The sequence below is a fragment of the Narcine bancroftii genome, chromosome 6 (genome assembly GCF_036971445.1).
Source record: "Narcine bancroftii isolate sNarBan1 chromosome 6, sNarBan1.hap1, whole genome shotgun sequence".
Lineage (NCBI taxonomy): Eukaryota > Metazoa > Chordata > Chondrichthyes > Torpediniformes > Narcinidae > Narcine > Narcine bancroftii.
The window spans coordinates 211,803,683-211,823,126 of record NC_091474.1 but is presented as its reverse complement, the minus strand read 5'-3'; the positions used below and the strand labels follow the sequence as shown (position 1 = coordinate 211,823,126).

The window sequence follows — 19,444 nt, the reverse complement described above, 5'->3', positions numbered from 1 at the left end:
ATTCACCAGTATCTGGAAATGTAACAGGGCATTAGAAAATAGCAGACCTCCATGCAGTTGAGATGTTCATGCTATTGAATGTCAAGAGTATGTGGTTAGACTCTTAGATGGTTAGATGGAGATGGCTATTGACCTGAAAATTTTCAGGTGGGAATCATAGGTGCCACTTATCAACAAGTGTTGCATGCTGATTAGGTCTTGCTGGATACATGAGTGGACTGCTAAATTTTGAGTTAAGTGGAGCTTTATAATATTGGAAGATCTTCTCCTTAATGTTGCTTTACAAAAAGTAGACATGTAGAATTCTTCAAATGTCATTGTACATTTCATTACAGATAAGTCCAAAGAGTGATGTATGGTCTCTAGGTTGCATCTTGTACTACATGACTTATGGAAAGACTCCATTTCAGCACCTTACAAACCAGATCTGCAAGTTGCAGGCTATTGTAGACTTGAACCATGAAATTAAATTCCCTGCTATTGCAGAAAATGATCTTCTTGATGTATTGAAGGTATGAAATTTTCTATCAAGTGATTTAAAAAAAAAAAAAGGACAAGTGCATGTGTGTGGGTGAAGAACACCAGGGAGTGTGGTTTACCTGAAATTCAATGTTAATATCAAGTGAGATGTTATTCTTCCAGTTTGTACTAGGCCTCTCTAAAGCAATGGAGAAGGCAGGTCAGCATAAGTGTGGGAAGGAGAGTTAAGGTGAGACCCTGTCTCTGGACTGATAATGGAGAGAGGGAAAGTGCCCAATCTAAAGAGGTGAGAGGGGAGTGGTGAGACAGGTCTTCGATTGGCTGCTAGGTGAAGGCTGGATCAAGAAGGTGGTGAAGCATGATGGACAGATTGAACCTGGCGGGAAGGGGAGGAGTTGGAGACAGTCAGGGTGGGTGATAGTTGGAAGAAGAAAAAAAACAGATGGAGACAGGTGAGAAGCATAAACACAAACATCTGCTGGAATCTGACAAGTAAGAAAAATGCACCATTAGAGGAGAGATCAAGGACAGATGAAACTACTTAAGGAATGGATTCAGTGAGTGAAATGTATGGGCCATAGGTGGATGGAACTAGGAGAAGGGGCGGGGGAATGAAAAATGGGGGCAGGAGGAGGGAGGTTTTGGAAAGGGGATGAAAATAGGTGGACCAGAGAGGATCAGGAGAGGGTTGAGGCCTGCATTTGATATCTTGGCCTACAATTGATTATTGTACAGTATTTAATGACTAAATATATTGTATGGTCCCTGCTTACCATACAAGTTTAAATTTATTTTGTATCAACAGAAATGCTTGTTACGGAATCCTAAAGAAAGAATATCTGTTGGGGCACTGCTGGATCATCCTTATGTACATCTGCAAGTTCAACAGCAATCGGGTAGGTTACAATCTCAGTTAATTGAAAGGAGTTAATTTAATTTCAAAATCTACTTTGTGTAGATATAAAATGATTTGCAGAGAAGAGAAAAATGTAGTTACCCTTTTGTTTTCGCTATTATAGTCTCAAATTCATTGAGTAAAAATATGATGATTCACTGCTTACCTTCAAAGGGGAGTGTAAATGCAGAAAAAAAGAGGGCGTGTCTAACGTTGACTGTTTTAAAGAACTGCCAATAACCATGATAGACCAAAGTAGTAAATTCATTTTGAACCATCGACCTCTTCATGGAATTCTTGATACCTTATCGACCCCCAGGCATGAAATCCTTGGGGTGGGGGTGGCGGCGTTGGACACATGCCTTCTTCCTGGTTCCGTCGGTCCTTTGTTCTCTCATAATAAGAGGCTAAAACCAAATACAACATGGTGGTAACCAAGGCCAGCTTTCGTGAGAGGTTGGCCACCCCTGCTGTAGGCATTATTTTCAAAATTTATCGACCCTCCCCTTCCTTTTCTTTTTAATATATCTTTATTGAGTTGAATAAAAAAAAACATATTAATCCAATAAATGGGCTGATATAGAAGAAAAGATAGATAATTTTACTTCCCAAATAATACCTGAATCATACATAGTATAAATTGTGTGTATCCTTCTTTTTTAAATCCATCTTATCAAAATATCTCAAAAGAGAAAAAAACAAAGAAGGAACCCCCCCCCCCCCACTATTAATCGAACCCGTCCCTCTAAACATGGTTAACTTGCATATCTAATAAACATAGGAAACAAAGGACAACATTCGTAAACCAGACAACGCTAATTCTTTAAATTATGGTCATACTCCATGAATGAGCCCCACATTTTGTCAAAATTCACCTTAACATGTTATGTCTAATTTTTTTTCTAAACTTAGCAAGGACGTGACCTCCTGTAACCATTGAGTATGAGTAGGTGGAGTGCTGCCTTTCCATTTTTAATCAGAATTGCCTGTCTAGCTATCAATGGGGTAAAACCTAAAATTCGCTTCTGAGATGAGGGGAAATACTATTGACTCTAAGAAAAAAAACCAAATAGAGCAATTAAGGGGCATGGTTCTAATTTGACCTTAAAAATGACTAAAATTTGAAAATGATTTTCCAAACATTTTCTCAAAAATAGGGCAAGTCCAAAACATGTATCAATGAAGCCTTGAAAATTTTACATTTATCACATAATGGATCAATATCAGAATAAAAATGAGATAGTTTAACTTTTGAAATATTTGCTCTATGCACCACTTTGAATTGCAACAAATTATGCCGCGCACAGAGGATTCATTAATTACATTAAAACAATATCCCAGTCCTCATCTGTGTTTATAATATATCTAAGTCATGCTCCCAATCACTCTTTTTTTTTGAATATTTTATTTTTGATTTTCAAAGACTCTTATAGATTCAGACAACAATACACGTTCTTTGAATGCTTGCGTACAATATACATCAGTTTTTCCCCTCTCGGCTTTCTTCCTCCCCCACCCCCCCCCCATGCCCCAGTGCAACCAAGAATAAAGTTGTATAAATTATACAAATACAGAATAAACACAAATCCCATGTGAAAATCTGAACAAAAAAGCCCCAGGTACTTAAATAAAAAGGGATAAGGAACCAAAAAAAAACAAGAGCACGTCGCTTGTTCCGCATCCCACTTTCACATCGAATGGCTTCTGCCAACGCTCTGGCCAGTATGAATAGTGCTGGGAACAGTAGACAGCCCTGCCTACTGGACCTACTCAATGGAAGCACTGGAAATATTTGCCCGTTTGTAATAATTTTAGATTGGGGTTTATTATAAGAGTGTCTTAACCCAATTAATAAGTGTTCATCCCAATCCAAATTTCTCCAGTACCTTGGAAAGAACATCACAATTCAATCTATCGAAGGCTTTCTCTGCATCCAGAGCTATGGCCACGCCCGGATCCACCTTCGACTGTGCCAGATGTACTATATTAAGCAATCTAGATATATTGTCTGCTGATTGCTTCTTTTGGACGAATCCAGCTTGATGGAGCCATAGGGGGTGCTCTGCACAGTATGTCGATGGACAATGGAAGCTGTTGGCATTCTTTAGCCGCCACCTCAGTGAGGCTGAGAAAAAATGCAGCACGTTTGATAAAGAGCTCCTAACCATATATTTGTCCATCTGTCACTTTCGTTACTTTTTGGAAGGCAGACACTTCACCATATTCACAGGCCATAAACCCTTGACCTTTGCGCTTTCGAAGGTTTCAGAGCCCTGGTCAGCTCCCACAACAGCACATTTCAGAATTCTCTACCAGAATAATGCACATTTCTGGAAAAGACAATGTAGTGGCTGATGCACTTTCTCGCTCATTTGTGCTCAATGAGATGGAGTTGTATTGAACCTTGATAACCAACCTACAATTGAAGCCGACGGCAAGCTGCTCTTTTGCGTCGTATCAACAGGACATCCACGGCCAGTGGTTCCAGTTTTGTGGAGACGTCGCATTTTTGATTCTGTCCATGGTCGACCATTCATATGATTCTAAACAGATTTGTTTGGCACGGTCTGAAGAAAGACGTCACACAAATGGCCAGATCTTGTGTAGCTTGTAAAAAGTCAAAATCCATCGGTATATGAAAGCACCACTACAACCCTTCCCACCAGTAACTCGCCACTTTAACCATGTCCCATTGTGGGACCAATTCCAGTTTCACGAGGCTACCGCTGTCTCTTCATGGTGACGGATAGGTTTACGAGATGGCCTGAGGCAGTCTCCGTGGCAGATGCTTCTACGAACTCTTGTGCACGAGCATTCCTTTATTTTTTGTTGCCTCGCTTTGGCCTACCAGCACACATCACATCTGACAGAAAGTCTCAGTTTAAACCTTGTCTCAGCTGCTTGGTTCGAGGATTCATTTTGCAAGCGCATATTACCCGCAGTCCAACTGGATGGTTGAATAATTCCATTGTCATCTTAAATCAGCTGATTTGGGCACATCAGAAAGGGCAGTGGCTGTGTTTAGGATTGGATAACAGCATGGTTGCTTGAGCTAATAGTTCTTTTGTCTTTATGAAAGCATTTTGCCTTTCATCTGTCCGCTGAATAGATTTGGCATCACCAGACAGCAGATTGAACAGAGGCTTCCTAACGTGAGCTGCTGCTGGAAGGAATCGACGATGAACATTAACCATGCCCTAGAGCTTTTTCAGACCTTTGACAGTGGTTGGTCTGGAATATTCAGTAATGGCATCGATGTTGGAAGGCAACGGAATCACACCCTTATCGGTGATTGTATGCCCCAGGAATTCTATGGTCTGTTGTCTGAAAATAAAATTTATCTGTATTGATGGTCAGTCCAGATTCTTGTAGACATCTAAAGAGTGAACACAGATGTTCCATGTGCTCTTCTTTAGTTTTGCTGGCGACTAATATGTCATCTAGATAAATTAAGACGTTGGCCATGCTATGCACTACTGCGTCCATAACTTATTGAAAGGTCTGAGCTGCAATGTTTTTAACCCAAAAGGCATATGTAAAAATTCGAACATTCTGAAAGGGGTAATTATTTGCCGTTTTCAGGATACTGTCTGGTTCCACTGGCATCTGGCGATATCCGCGCACCAAGTTCACTTTTGAAAAGACTTTCGCTCCATGAAGATTCACTGAAAAATCTTGAATATGGGGAATAGGGTAGTGATCCAATGGATAGTGGTGTTGTTGAGGTGTCTAGAATCTCCACAAGGTCTCCACCTTTTGGTGCATTTTTTGGATTAAATGTACTGGAGATGCCCATGGGTTGTCAGACCTGCGAATTATCCCCAGGTTTTCCATTTTGTGGAATTCTTTTTTGGGTAATTGCAATTTTTCTGGAGGCAAGCGACATGCCTTAGCATGAATGGGAGGACCCTTGGCAGAAACATGGTGAGGTACTTCATGTTTCGCGGTGGGGATTGAAAACTGCAGAGTTGTAATTTCGAGAAATTATTTTACAAGTCTGGAGAATGTGTCAACAGTCTTGGACTTGAAGGCAAAGCGCGGGAACGTGCAATTTTGCCAGGCGAATAGATTGAGAGGTGGTACACTCCACCAGCCGATGCCCTTTTAAATCCATGAACGAAAGAAATTGGCCCCTAGTAGCGGTCGTGACACTGCTGCCATAATAAAAAGCCATGTATAAGTGTTATCCTCGAACTAAACATTCAATTTTTTTGGTGCCTTATGTGGGTATTTTGGAACTATTGGAGGTTAGGGGTACGGTAATGTATATTGAAATGGGTTAGTGGAAAAACACCAACTTCTGTGCACCGAAAGTTTGTGTTGGGATAACTGATCCCAAACATATAGTGGGCTCATAGAGTTTCGGCCAACCATCGAAGCCATTAAAGACGGTCAGCCTGAGAACGCACAGGGTGGCAGACACCTACGTGCATTGACTTCCCAACGCCGATGGTAAAAACACCAGGTGGAAGTGTCGACAGGCTGTCTGACTTGAGACTTTGCCTCGTGTGTTGAGAGCATTAGCTTTGGAAGTAGTGTTAACAATGGAGGTGCTGGGTGCGGACAGCTGTGATGCAGTGACATTGTCCAAAGACCTTATAAGACTATACTTTCCAAGTTCTGTTATTTCCCAATTTCAAAACGTCATCTTCAAAGAGATGTGAGTGACGATATTCTGAATTACTATCTTATTAATCCAATAAACTGACTTTGTAGATGCAGCTTAAAGAAGCTTTAATTTGGAGATAGAACATATAAACATTCTGTATAACTTTGCAATGAGATTTTTCATAATGATGAATAAACAAGGCATACTGTATATAATGATATTCAACTTCAAAGAGATAGACAAAAGAAATAAGACTAAATAAGATGAATTCAAAGTATCTCGAGCTTGCATCCCCTTCATAATTTTTTGAAGAATGAAATGCAAGCTCTTGGTCCGCTCGGATATTACGACATGACCTCATAGTTACTATGGAAACACTACAAACAATACTTTTTCTTAAAGGGATAGGCACAAAATTAACTACGATATAAAAAACAAGGTTTTAACAACCTTTTTGGTGTGTTTTTTTTGGCCAGCCACAGGATGTCTGCCTCTACAGTTACTGTCCTGGGGTCTTTAAAGGAACTCTGTGATAAGAGTCTAATGTCTTCTGGCTGCCTCTCCAGGAAGAGCTGTTTGAAGAACATATCTGGCCGTTGGTTGGATGCCATGCCCAGCGTTTCATCCATTATTTTGGCTGGGGTGTGGTCAGACAACTTTTCTATCTATAACAGTTCGGTGGCCCTCTCTCTCTCTGTGCGGACATGCTGTAAATTCGCAGTAGGAGTGCTTTTAGAGTGTCATTATTTGCACTTTCCAGTCTCTGGTTAATCGCGCAGTATTTCATCGACTTGCTTGGCAGTGGCTTGGTCCAAGGCGCCGACTAAGTGATAATAGCGAGTCGCGTCCACCTTGATCTTCCTGTGTCTCAGCCTGTCGAAACCATAGCTCTGGTTCTGCCATCCAGAAGGGTGGTAGCTTAACAGCAGCAGCTGCAGTATCCATATGGTCCAAAATGAGTTGGACCCGTCAGGGACACCAGTTGTAGTCACTGAATATGCAGTGTGGCTGATGAACGCAAAGTAACAACACACACAGAGTTGTAGGTAAATCAGAACTCGTTTACTCGAGTCACGCACATATTCTTTTTAAAACATTGAACCACACGTGCTCGATTTCTGGGAGTTATAGTCTATAGGGCTGCTTGGCAAATATTTTCACCAACTTATTGGCCAATACTTTTGCTATGATTTTACAATCTGCATTCAATAATGAAATGGGCCCTTAGGAGTAGGGTTTCAGTGGATCTCTGACTCTTTTTGGGATTACCATGATGATTGCTGTGGAGAAAAACTCCAGGAGGGTATGCATCTCCGCTGCCGGATCCATCACCTTCATAAGAAGGCGCATTAAGAGATCTTTGAACTCTATAAAATTCAATTGGGAAACCATCCTCCCCTGCAAAGAACTCGGGGTTCTTTCAATCTCCTGAGATAAGTAGGCACTCCGCCCCTCTCATTCCTCCTGATCCAAATATGGTTGTTCGAATGTAAGCAAGGAATCATGTATTTTAGCAGGGAATGTCTTCACCCCCACCACCACCCCCACCGACTCTGATTTATGCAGCTCTTTGTAGAACTTACTAAATGTTTCATTTATTTCCTTTCTTTGGTATATGTGAAATCTTGCCTTCCCCCATTTGGATCGCATTGATTATTCTGGAGATCTCTTCTGCCCTCACCTGCCAAGACGAGACTTTATGCACCCTTTCCCCCTTCTCGTAATACTGTTGTCTAGATCTTAAGATCAACTTTTTTGTCTTGTATGTTTGCATTGTATTATATTTGAGCTTCTTATTCCTTAAATTTTCTGTATTTTTCTTCTGAACCCAATCTTTGATAATCTTTTTCCAATGGGTTACTTCCTGTTCCAAGTTGTTAATCTCTTCCATATACCCCTTTTGATACCTTTGGTATATCCAATTATCTTGGCCCTTAAATAAACCTTCAGTGTGTCCCATATTAGAAAGTTATTGTCAGTAGAGGGAGTTGTCTCTCAGAACAATTCTATCTGAGCTCTAACAAAGTTACAAAATTCTGATTATTCCCCACTCACCCCACCCCCCCCAAACAGCAATGAGTTAAGGTGCCATCTATATGCTGTGGCCTGCTTACTTGGCATTATAATTTACAGAGTCCAGGGTGAATGGCCAGACAGTAGTTGAGCCGTGTACTCGGTCTCTATCCAACCCTCTAATTGAGCTGATGCCAAAAATAAATCCATTCTAGTGTGGGAATTGTGCTGTCTTGAGTAAAAGAAATAACCCCCCCTCTTTTGGATTCTGCCTTCTCCAGATGTCTATTAAATTCAGCTGCTTCATAAAGGCCACCTTGGCCCTTGTTACTTTCTTTGCTGACTTGTCATGACAAAAATTGAAATCCCTCTCCAATCAAGACATTCTCAAAACCCTCTATAACCTTCAAGAATATATCTTGTATAAACTCTTCGTCATCAAAATTCGGGATATATATATTCATAAGTGTCCACAATTCGGAGTATATATGACAATGCATCATCACAAATCTCTCAGCCAGATCGGTGACTACACCCTGGACCACCACTGGAAAATTCTTCCCTATCAGGGTAGCCTCTCCCTGGTCTGGAATTGAAGGAGGACATCACCACCTAGCCTGCCTTTGTATGTTCTTGATTTGTAAGTTAGGTCTCCTGAAAAAAAAAGTATACCTGCCTGCATTTTTTTTTTAGGTGTGTCAAAACTCTTTATTGTTTCATTCATCTCATTCACATTGAAACTTGCAAATTTAATTGTCTTATCCATTGCCCTTCTATTATTTTCCACCCCTTTTTTTCTTTTCCCCAATACTTATTCTCTGTCCTGTTTATCTGCTGTAGATCTCAGGTGCAAACAACCTTGCTCCAAACAAGACCTAAGCAAGCTTTAAAAAAACTAAAATCAACACTTCAGGAAAAAAAACAAAAATATTCCCAAATAACCCCTTCTCTTCTCACCCTAAGTTTACCCTTTCCCTGCCCGGATATCAGAGATATTGGTGCCAACTCCCCTGCCATTTTGGAGCCATCTACCTCTTATGCTGTTCCCTCTCCCCTTTCTTCGAGCTTCCCATAATTGATTGAGCCTCTGAGAAAATTGAAAGTCAAAAAATAAATCAGGAATGTTTGTTTCAGAAATCCGTGGAAAATCAAAGTTTGGACTGAACAGAGCATCTGACCTATAGATATCTGAAAAAATGGCGGGTAATTTAAAATTTTCCATCAATTATTCAAAATAAGCAAAATTATCTTGAATAAAAAGATATTTAAATTTTTTGTTAGCCAGTCTACACCACTCTCTAAAAACCTGTACAGGTACAAGATCCTTTATCCGGAACCCTTGGGGGTGAGTGTGTTCCGAATTTTGGATTTTTCTGGATTTCGGAAAGCCAGATTTAAGTCCACCCAAATTTGTGCTGCCATATCCACCTCCACCCCCACCCCCTGCCAGTCATGCTGCCGTCTCACCCCCGCACGCCCGAGTCGCACTGTCGATCTTTCTCTCTTGCCTGCCCGACTCGTACTGCTGGTGTCTCCCCCCCCCACTCGCCCGCCCGACTCGCACTGCTGGTGTCTTCCCTGCCCGCCCGAGTTGCGCTGCCAGTCTCTCCCACCCCCACCCACCTGAGTCGTGCTGCCAGTCTCTCCCCTCCCCCCCCACCCCCGACTCGTGCTGCCTTCTCCCCATTTGCCGGATTTTGGAGCTTTCCAGACTTTAGATGTCCGGATAAAGGATAGTGTACCTGTATCTGACAAAGCTGATTAGCTATTATAGGAATGGCAAGAGAAAAACTAGATTTCAAAAATTTTCTACATTATGCCCATATTCTCAACCTATGCCATATCAGATTGCTTATTAACTTAAAAAAGGTAAAAAGGACCCTAGAACTGCCAACATAGATGTATTTTTAGAAAAATTCAATTCCATTTTGACCCTCTGGCATTTATCGACCCCTCTGATTGTCCTATTGACCTCCTGGGGTCGATATCGACTGCTTTGGCATCCCCTAAATTAACATAAAGCAGGTGAAGAAGCCAGATCCATTCATCTCAGCAGCTATAGCATTTAATTTGTCTGGGGGCAGCAATTTCAGAAACATACCCTGTTAGAAAATTTGAATTGGCAAGTCAATGCAAAATCACTCAACACCTTCAACTATTTCCCTATTTCAAAGGTTTTGACTTAAATAAAATGACACATTTGGAATATGTCAATAACTCACTTATGGGTGTTGTGGAAGCTCGTGGAACAAATTTTCATGAACAGGCTAAAACATATGGAAAGCATGTACATTCCCAAATTCAAGGTGTATGTAGTCAAAAGAAACCCAGTGTTACTACTCAGTAGAAAGTTTAATAAAGTGAACTCAAACTATATGTAAAGCTAGTATGCAAGTCAAACAATCAATTGGAATATGAGTTGATGCTGCAAAATGCCACTCATGGGCATGATCAGTTAAGCAACAACCTAACCTAGTCATGTTCATGGAATATGCCTCGGTCAATGTTTGAGTTTTTTTTAAAAGAGTATCACAAAGAGAAGAAATTAGAAGGATAGCTATTGGTAGCATTTGAGAAGAAATGGTCCTGGATATCTTTCACATTGATTACACATTTCATGAAATCTTGTGGTGTCAGATCAGGCATGGGAGAAGAATCATTTTGTGATGCCCACCTACTGCTCTCCAGCTTGTGAGAAAAAAACAGATGGCGCAAAACGTACTTTGGAGAATCACAGCATCTGTTTAAAGAATGACTGAATAGCGCCATCAGTGACTGAGCTACCCAGGTTTTCACGGAGGGCTGCCATGCTGGTATGCAGCAAGTCAGAGAACCAACTTGAGGGATGTGCTGTTATCTTGTCCTCATACTTCTGGAGACTAGATTCTGTGGAACATAAAACAACAGACCCTTCAGCTCAGAATGTGTGCTGACCTGTAAAATCTGTTCCACCATCAATCTAACTCTTCCCTCCCTCACAGGCTATAACTCCCATTTATTTTGTTGTTGAATCCATGTGGCTATCGAAGAGTCCCTTATATGTTTCTGTTGTGTCAGCCTCGACTACTAACTCTGGCAGTTTATGGTCATTTGATTGTACAACCCAATGAAACGACATGCTCCAGTTGGTGTAAAGCATTCAAACCAGACAACACAAGTACAGACAAGACTTATGCAGGACAGATATTTCATCGATACAAACAAATAAATATTGTTTCATGAATATGAGAGTTTTGGATGGTTACTGGGAGCAGTTCCTTTGATTGTTCAGCATCTCACTGCCTGTGGGAAGAAGCTGTTCCTCAGCCTGCTGGTGCTGGCTCGGATACTCCTGCTGGGAGCAGTTGAATGATGCTGTGTGCAGGGTGGAAGGAGTCCTCGATGATTTTGAGTACCGTCTTCAGAAATGAACCCAGTAGATCATGCCAATGGGGGTGAAGGGAGACACCAGTGACCCTCTCTGCCACTCTTATAGTCCTGTGGATTGACCACTGATTCGTTTCTCTGCAGCGACTGTTCCACTCTGTGATGCGGCTGGCCAGGACGCTCTCGATAGCCATCATTATGTCAACCTTCTATAGGAACTCTGATAGCCTTGCCTGTTTCAATCTTCTCAGAAAGTTTGCAGTCTCCGGTACACTCTTCCAGAGACAAATTAAGGTGGTGGCTCAGATAGATGGTGGCATATCAGGGCACAGGAGCAAGGGAAGTTGAAAGACTACGGTGAGACCCCACGTGAGGTTTTGTGTGCAATTCTGGTCACCCACCTATAGGAATGATACCATTCAGCCAGAAAGAGTGAAGGGATTCATGAGAATGTTGCTGGGACTCGTGGGCTTGAATTATAAGGAGAGGCTGGACTTATGGGAGATGCTCTAATCCAGGATGGAAGAAACTAATGAAGGATGTTAGTTCAGTTTGGAACATAAATCTTTGTTCCCCTCCGTGGGCCACATTAACATCTGCCCTTGAAAGGCAAGACATTTAAAACAAAACATCATGACCTGGACAAACACTCTTTTCCCTCCTTTCATCGGGAAGAAGGCTTGGTGTGAAAACGTGGTGCAACAGGCTTAAAAATAGATTCTTCCTGAATGAAGTTGGTGATCGTACTCTCTTGCTGCACTTGCTTGGTGCTGATGACCATTCTTTTCCAACTCTGTGATTGTGCTTCCTTTACACATGATTGTTGGAGATAATCTGTCTGGTCATAGAAGAACCTTTCACTCTACTAGTGATAAATGAATAAACTTTTCTCCGTGAAGTATAGGAGGCGATGGAAAGACTTAAGGTGCTAAGTTTATAAATTTTATGTGCATAGTAAGGTAAATAAGCATGGAGGTTTTCTCGGGTATGGAAATTTCAAATTGGAGGACCTAGGTTAAAGGTGAGGGATGTTAGGTCTGCTTTGTTCGAGAATGAGTGAGTCAGACACCAGACTGAGTCGAAATCAAGGTTCTTTATTACCGGATTGTAACACTTGCAACTAACAGTGTTAGTTGGAGAAGGCGCATTCTCCCGATATCAGCAAGTGGTGTTTTTTTTGTACCTCAGGACACGCACTTAGTAAATTATCATACCATTACATTGTCCAATGAATAAGCTGTTGCTACCCTTCTCTGTTAGTCTGCTGCACATCATCTTGTTATTGCCACACTTATCTTGAGCGTACAAGGTCACACCTGCATCCTGTTACTCCTTAGTACTGGGTGACTCCTTCTACAGTCCCAACTCATGATGTCTTTACCTTACAGGGAGGAAAGAATTAAAAGGGGCCAGAGGGCTCTCTTACAGAGTATGGTGGGTATATAGGATGAGCTTCCAAAAGATGTGGTAGGCATTTAGACAAATACATAGAGCGGAAAGGTTTGGAGTAATGTGGCCAAATGAAAGACCTGTTTTTGTGCTGTAGAATACTATGAATCTAGAGGGCTTGGGTTTAAGTGAGAGGGGATAGATTTAAATGGGACTTGATGGGACACCTTTTTCTACAGAGTAGTATGTTAGTAGGTGCAGTGTTCTTCCAGAGGAAGTAGGAGAGGCAGGTATAATGATGATATTTAAAGACATTCAGATAGGTATACAGATCAGGTTACAAATCCAAAGTTATTACTTCCACTGAAGTTCCTTGACTTGCTGAGTTATTCTCAACACTCTGTTTTTGTATAATGTTCCCGCTGATCATTTTTGGGTCCTGTGATCTTTGACATTCACCTTGTTGGGCAGGTGGGACCCTTGGTTCATCCAAAAGACAGCATCTTCAGTAGAGCAATTCACCTTCATACTGCATTGAAATATCAGTCTAGGTTTTTGTTTGAAATGAGATTTGATCATAAACCTTTCGTCTCAAGTTAGCATGAATCTGGACTGACTGGTGCATCATTCATCATTTCATTACTCAGGGAATAGAGGGTACAAGCTCTGCATATGAATATGATATAGTAAATCCCCTGTTATCTGGAATTCAAGCAAATGGCAAAAAAAATCGTGGAAAACAAATAGGTAAAAAATCTAGAAGTTTAAACACGTAATCTCAAGCAACTGTAAAATTCACTTATTCAGCATCTACCAATCCCCATAGGCGCTGGATGCCAGCGGTTTTTACTGTATTTGATTTCAAAAATATATAAAGCTGTAGACAGAATTTACAAACAAAACATTGTGAATTTATATTTCTGGATGGAGGTTATGAGATTTGATTTCTAAAATATTGCAGGGAGCTTCTGATTTCAGTTAAAATGATCAAAAGGAACATGTAACGGGTGAATTTATTGTTCTTGCTAAACTGAGTGTGCACATTCGACATAACAATTAAAAATAGATTTGTTTTGTGCAGTCATGAAGCCCAACACTGAATCCAGAAAAGAGATGCATCACATCTTAAGCCAGTTGGTAGCTTTGAATTCTCCAAATACCATCACAAGGGCAACTAGGGTAAGTCGTATCCTATAAATATAAATAATCATATAAACGTGCTTTTCAATTTTCAATTTGTATATTTATGAAAATAAAATTTTCATGATTTTCATCATAAAACCGTATTTTGTGAGAGATGCAAAAAAAAAAAAATCTGGTTAGATATGTGTACAGTCCTTCATTACGTACTTTAGATATTTTGAGTACATTAATTTCTTCAATTTACTGTAACAACCAATGAGAAAGCTTCACCAATGGTGTTCTCCTTGGAGGTAATGTGTGTAATATTCTAATTGTTACCTATTGCGGTGGCCTGATCATTGTTCATTGGCTACAGATTTCTGAGTGGTTAGCTAATTATTTGACACTTTAAAACATTTTTTGTTGTACTTGCCACACTCACCACGGCTATTTGCCACAACAAATAGTCTACCTGAAATCTGTGATACAGCAGCATACATCAGACTGGAAATTGACCAGTACGTTTTTTTAAGCTTGTGTTCAACAATGGCAAAAATGTTTGTAACATGAATTTTTTGTATCATTGATATTTATCTCTACTTAAAGACTTATTGTTTTGGCATGCAGTATTTATCAAAAAGATAAAATACCATATATACTTGTGTAATCGTCGAGCTTTTTGGACCAATTTTTCAGGTAAAAGGTAGGGCAGTCGAATTTTGCACTATTCATACTTTTGATCGCGGAACTACCAGCATTATTCAAGGCCTTGGAAGCTTGGATGCCTGGGGCCGGGTGGTATGCTCGGATGGATGGGTGGCTGGGGCCCAGGAAAGTCTGTGGCCGAAGTGTTGAAGCTCCGATGGTTGGGCAGCTGGTGCTTAAGAGAGAGCCTGTGGCCAGGGCATCAGGAGCTCTGGTGGGTGGGCAGTTGGGGCTTCATGAGCTCCGGTGAGTTGACTGGAGTGAGGATTTGCAGTTGGGGCATCATGAGATCTAGTGGGCAGGCAGCTGGGGCAAGGATCTGCAGTTGGGGCATCAGGAACTCAGATGGGCATGCAGCTGAGGCAAGGATCCACAATCGGGGCATCAGGAGCTTGGATGGCCAGACGGCTGAGTGAGGGTATGCAGGTCGGTGATGGCCAAAAACAGAGGAGTCATATTACATGGATCATGTGATTTTAGGGCTAAAAAAGGTTGGGGGGGGGGGTGTTGACTTTTACACAAGTATACATGGTTAAAAGTGCATCTGTACACTGAAACTGCATTCCACATTCCATTTGTATCCTTTCTGTGAAAAGATTGATTACTTGTTTGAGATTGAATGTGTTCAAAATGTAACATGCCTAACTCTCATTTTTTTTAGGCCTTATGGGAACAGTGTAACAATGGTCATGATCTCGATGTTTCTGCTTTTGTCAAGCCATCCCAGCACCATTTGTAGCAGATATAATGTGGCATTTCTCCAGGGCAAAATGTAGATCAAACTAGAGGAAAGCAGACTGGGAATTTAGATCTCGTGTCTCAAGGAAAATGTAGAGCAATTGAGAGAAATTGATAGATGCTGCCATGCGGGTGGTAATTACCTGTACGTGTTCATGTAAATAGCCTGTTGTGTGTAAAATTAATAGCATTTTGTCAAGAAAATGTTTATCCTCCATTGTAGCAATAGGGTGGAAGCCTATAAAGGAAGGACTGTGATAGCACCCACAAAATTGCTAATATTGTAAAAATGTGTTCATGATATTTTTATATACCGTAATCTCAATTTTTTTCCCCAAGTACTTTGTTGTCAGGTTTAGACGTTAAGGCTGAATAAAGTTAACAATTTAATTAATCTCCAAGACCAGTTGTCACTGCACCTGCATGTTCTTTGAATATTCTGCATTGCCTCTATGGACCTCAATTGAGTAATCTTGGTCAGATTTCCTATTCTTGGAGCTCAAAAGGGACCATCCAAACTCATTCATACATGGCTACCAAAGTTTGCATTTCAGTCTGTTTCAGGTTGCATTTAAGATGAGTTAAAAAGACAAAGTCGTTGTGTTTCTTTTACATTTGATGCTCTGTGGCCTTAAACTGGATAATTTTCTTCAATGAGATTGACATCGGTGATGCATTTCCCAGCACTCGACACAACATTGATATCTGTCAATATTTTGAACTATACTGTCCAATGTTAGATATGCATGTACTCTTGTATTTTAAAAAAGACATTTTTGGCTCCAAGTATAAGCTATAATTGAGCTGATTGCAATTGTTATTAATGTACATTGCCTGATTAGTAAATGCCAATAAACAACGTAACAAAGTGTATTATATACTTCAAACTAAGTAGTTGTCTGAGGTGAATTCACCCTCACTTTTCTATGCAATGGGAATAGATTTATCCTCTAATTGTTATTTCTGTAGAAATTCTTTTGAAGTGCAAGAACTGTAAATGCGACTTAGTCATTGGAGAATTTATTGAACAATTTGAGATAACTGTTTAAATTGATGCCTTGAGGAGACGAGAGAAATAAATTACAACATTTAAATATAGCTACTTATATTTAAGTAGCTAGCAATATCAATGATTGGAATTGGATTTTATGAATTTTAGTGAAGAATTAATCCTATCAGGCCATGTTTCAAAAGTTAATATTCCTAATTTCAAAAATACTCCATTGGTTTGTGCAGTTTATTTCTTACTGAAAAATTGCTGTAAATTGATGGCTAAAATCTACATATTCCAATTCAAACAATCGTCTATCACTTTTTTCCTATACCTTTTTTCTAATGTTACAAATCTACAAAGAAACAAAAGGGTTGAATTCTAGAGGTATGAAAGTTGACATTACGGCATTTTTGACCAAGTGTGGCATCCAGGTACACTGACAAAACTGAAGTCAATTGGGATCAAGAGCAAACCATCCCAATTTCAGAAAACAAGTGAAATGTAAATGTGGCGATGATTGAATTCTTTCTCCATGCAGAAGACTGGCATCAGGTATTATTTTGGTCTTAAGAAGTGTGTGGTCCAATCTATAGAAATAGAATTAACCAGACTGCTAGTTTGGTCAGTGTGGACAATTTGGGCCAAAAGTTCTGAGCTGTATGTCTCTGATACTAAAACTTAATTTACAAATGAAATTGGAGCGAGACAAATTATGTGGCAAACCATCTTTTAACCATTTGTAATGTACACCCATGATGCTCTTGGTTAAAGGTTCAACAATTTCAATACAGACTGTTGATATTTACAGTTGTGAGTGATATTCCACTTGGAAAGAAATGGGCACTAATTTTATTCTAGCTGACAGTGGATGCTGGTTTGAAAGTTATGGACAAAGCCTTTGTGGATCGCTAGAGTGCATCATGCTGATGGAGGATACTTGAACCATCAAGCGCTTGTGATGTATGACAATCGAGCAGGTTGCTTTGCCATGTGCATTCGTATGGGAAGTAGGAGTCCATTCCATGATATTCTTTGTAATTTGGAGGTGGTGAAATACCATAGGATGTGAAAAGATGGGCCAAAGGCTCTGTGGTAACTGTCCTCAAACTATCAGTTTGGTTAACTTTCTCATCATTGGTGTCCTGGCCATTCGAAGTGGAGGTGAGTGGATGAGCAAATGTGGCAGGGATTAAAAAGCAATAAAATGGAAATTTTTCCTTCTCAAAGGAAAATAAAACAGGAAATACTTAGGCAGCAAGTAGAGAGAGAAAAACAGTCAATGTTGCAGTTTTAATACAGAATAACCTCTTGTTGGCGAACAATTTTTCAGCTGATGATCCGAAACACAAGCAAGAGTTCATGCTGCGAACACTCATGGTCTGTTAACTCAGTTCTAACTGATAGGCTTCTACTGCCAGAGGAATTCAGCATCTTCTGAATTGCAGTGGGATGCGGGGAATTAGCTGGCAGGTATGATCTTTGCAAGTAAACTTGTCTATCTGTTCTACTTGTCTTTATGTAATGTAAGTAAATATATGGTGATGTTTGTTCTTGTACAATTTCTAACTCATTTTCTGACCAAACTCAAAAGCCACAATGTGATATAGTTCTAATTTCAGAACAGATAGTACAATTGAGTGCTGGGCAAGAGTAAATATAAACTTTTTTAAAATCATTTTTTATTTTTCACACTGAACCATATCAACCAAAATATGTAAAAACGTTTCTCATTAGATATACACAGTGGCATTTCCTCCCTCCCCCCCCCTTCCCACCCCCCCCTCCAAAACCAGTAAATATTCAACATATACAATACAATAAAACCATAAAACAATGTCTTCAGACAAAGGAAAAACAAACAAGAAAAATGTGTCATCTACTTTTACACATTAAATCAAATTGTTTTGTTGTCTTATTTTAGTGGATGGAGGTCCGAGGCAAGCTCTCTCTGTTATGTTCCATGTATGGTTCCCAAATTTGTTCAAACAATATGACTTTATTTTTTGATTTTTTTTCCCAATGGAAACTATTTATTCATTTCCATGTATCATTGCTGTATTCTCAGGCTCTCTTCCATTTTCCAAGTTGATGTTATACATTATTTTGCTACTGCTAAGGCTATCATAATGAATCTTTTTTGCGCTTTTTCCAATTTGAGGCCTAATTCTTTATTTCTTATGTTAATTAAAAGAAAGATCTCTGGATTTTTTGGTATGTTGTTTTTTGTGATTTTATTTAATATCTGATTTAGTTCTTCCCAAAACGTATTCACTTTCATACATACCCAAATTGCATGTATTGTTGTTCCAATTTCCTTCTTACAGCGAAAGCACCTATCTGATAATGTTGAATCCCATTCTTTTAATTTTTGAGGAGTATCCTGTGTAACCAATTATAACCAATTATACTGTATCATGCGTAACCTTGTGTTTATTGTATTCTTCATACTTCATAGTTCCAGAACATAATTTTTCCCCATGCTTCATTCTTTATCTTTTATGTTTAAATCCTTTTCCCACTTTTGTTTGGGTTTATAGCTTATTTCATCATTTTCTTTCTCTTGCAGCTTGATGTTGGTTATAAATCTTTTAATTATCATTGTGTCTGTAATCACATATTCAAAGCTGCTTCCTTTTGGTAATCTCAATCTGTTTCCCAATTTATCCTTTAAGTAGGCTTTCAGTTGGTGGTATGCAAACATTGTACCATGAGTTATTCCATATTTGTCCTTCAGCTGTTCAAATGTTAATAAATTATTTCCCAAAAAACAATTTTCTATTTTGATTGTTTTTCTTTCCCATTCTCTAAAGAAAAGGTAATCTATTGTAAAAAGGGATTCGTGGATTTTGCGTCAATAATAATTTTGGTAGGGAAGTCACGTGATGGAGTAGTGGCCGGACGGTGAACTCCAGCCCTCTCCAGAAAAGTTGAAAAAAATAAAGGAAAGCACAAAGGTACAAAAATAAAAATTAAAGTAAAGTGAATATAAAGGTGGAAAGAAGATGGCGACGAAAAAAGAAAAGTCGAAACCAACGGTAAGAAGAGAGGAAGAGAAGACAACGGAAGAAGAAGGAGAAGGCCTTACCTGTTCGAAGAGGCCCGCGGTGGAGAGAGAAGCCCGCTCCCTCAGGTC

The 19,444-nt window shown here is 39.8% G+C and overlaps 1 protein-coding gene across 6 annotated transcripts in view; it reads left to right on the top strand.

The window, feature by feature from the left end:
* The window catches only part of ttk (ttk protein kinase), an 80,918-nt gene extending 64,714 nt beyond the window's left edge, over positions 1-16,204 (top strand). For 5 of the 6 annotated variants that reach the window (XM_069887402.1, XM_069887401.1, XM_069887405.1 and 2 more), the window contains 4 exons: positions 336-512; positions 1,286-1,376; positions 13,834-13,931; positions 15,241-16,204. In XM_069887402.1, the coding sequence (XP_069743503.1) occupies positions 336-512; positions 1,286-1,376; positions 13,834-13,931; positions 15,241-15,318 (444 nt within the window). In that variant the 3' untranslated portion in view covers positions 15,319-16,204. Of the gene's footprint in view, positions 1-335; positions 513-1,285; positions 1,377-9,131; positions 9,201-13,833; positions 13,932-15,240 lie in introns of those variants that run through there. The other variant, XM_069887406.1, reaches the window with a different exon arrangement.
* The last annotated feature ends 3,240 nt before the right edge of the window (positions 16,205-19,444 follow it).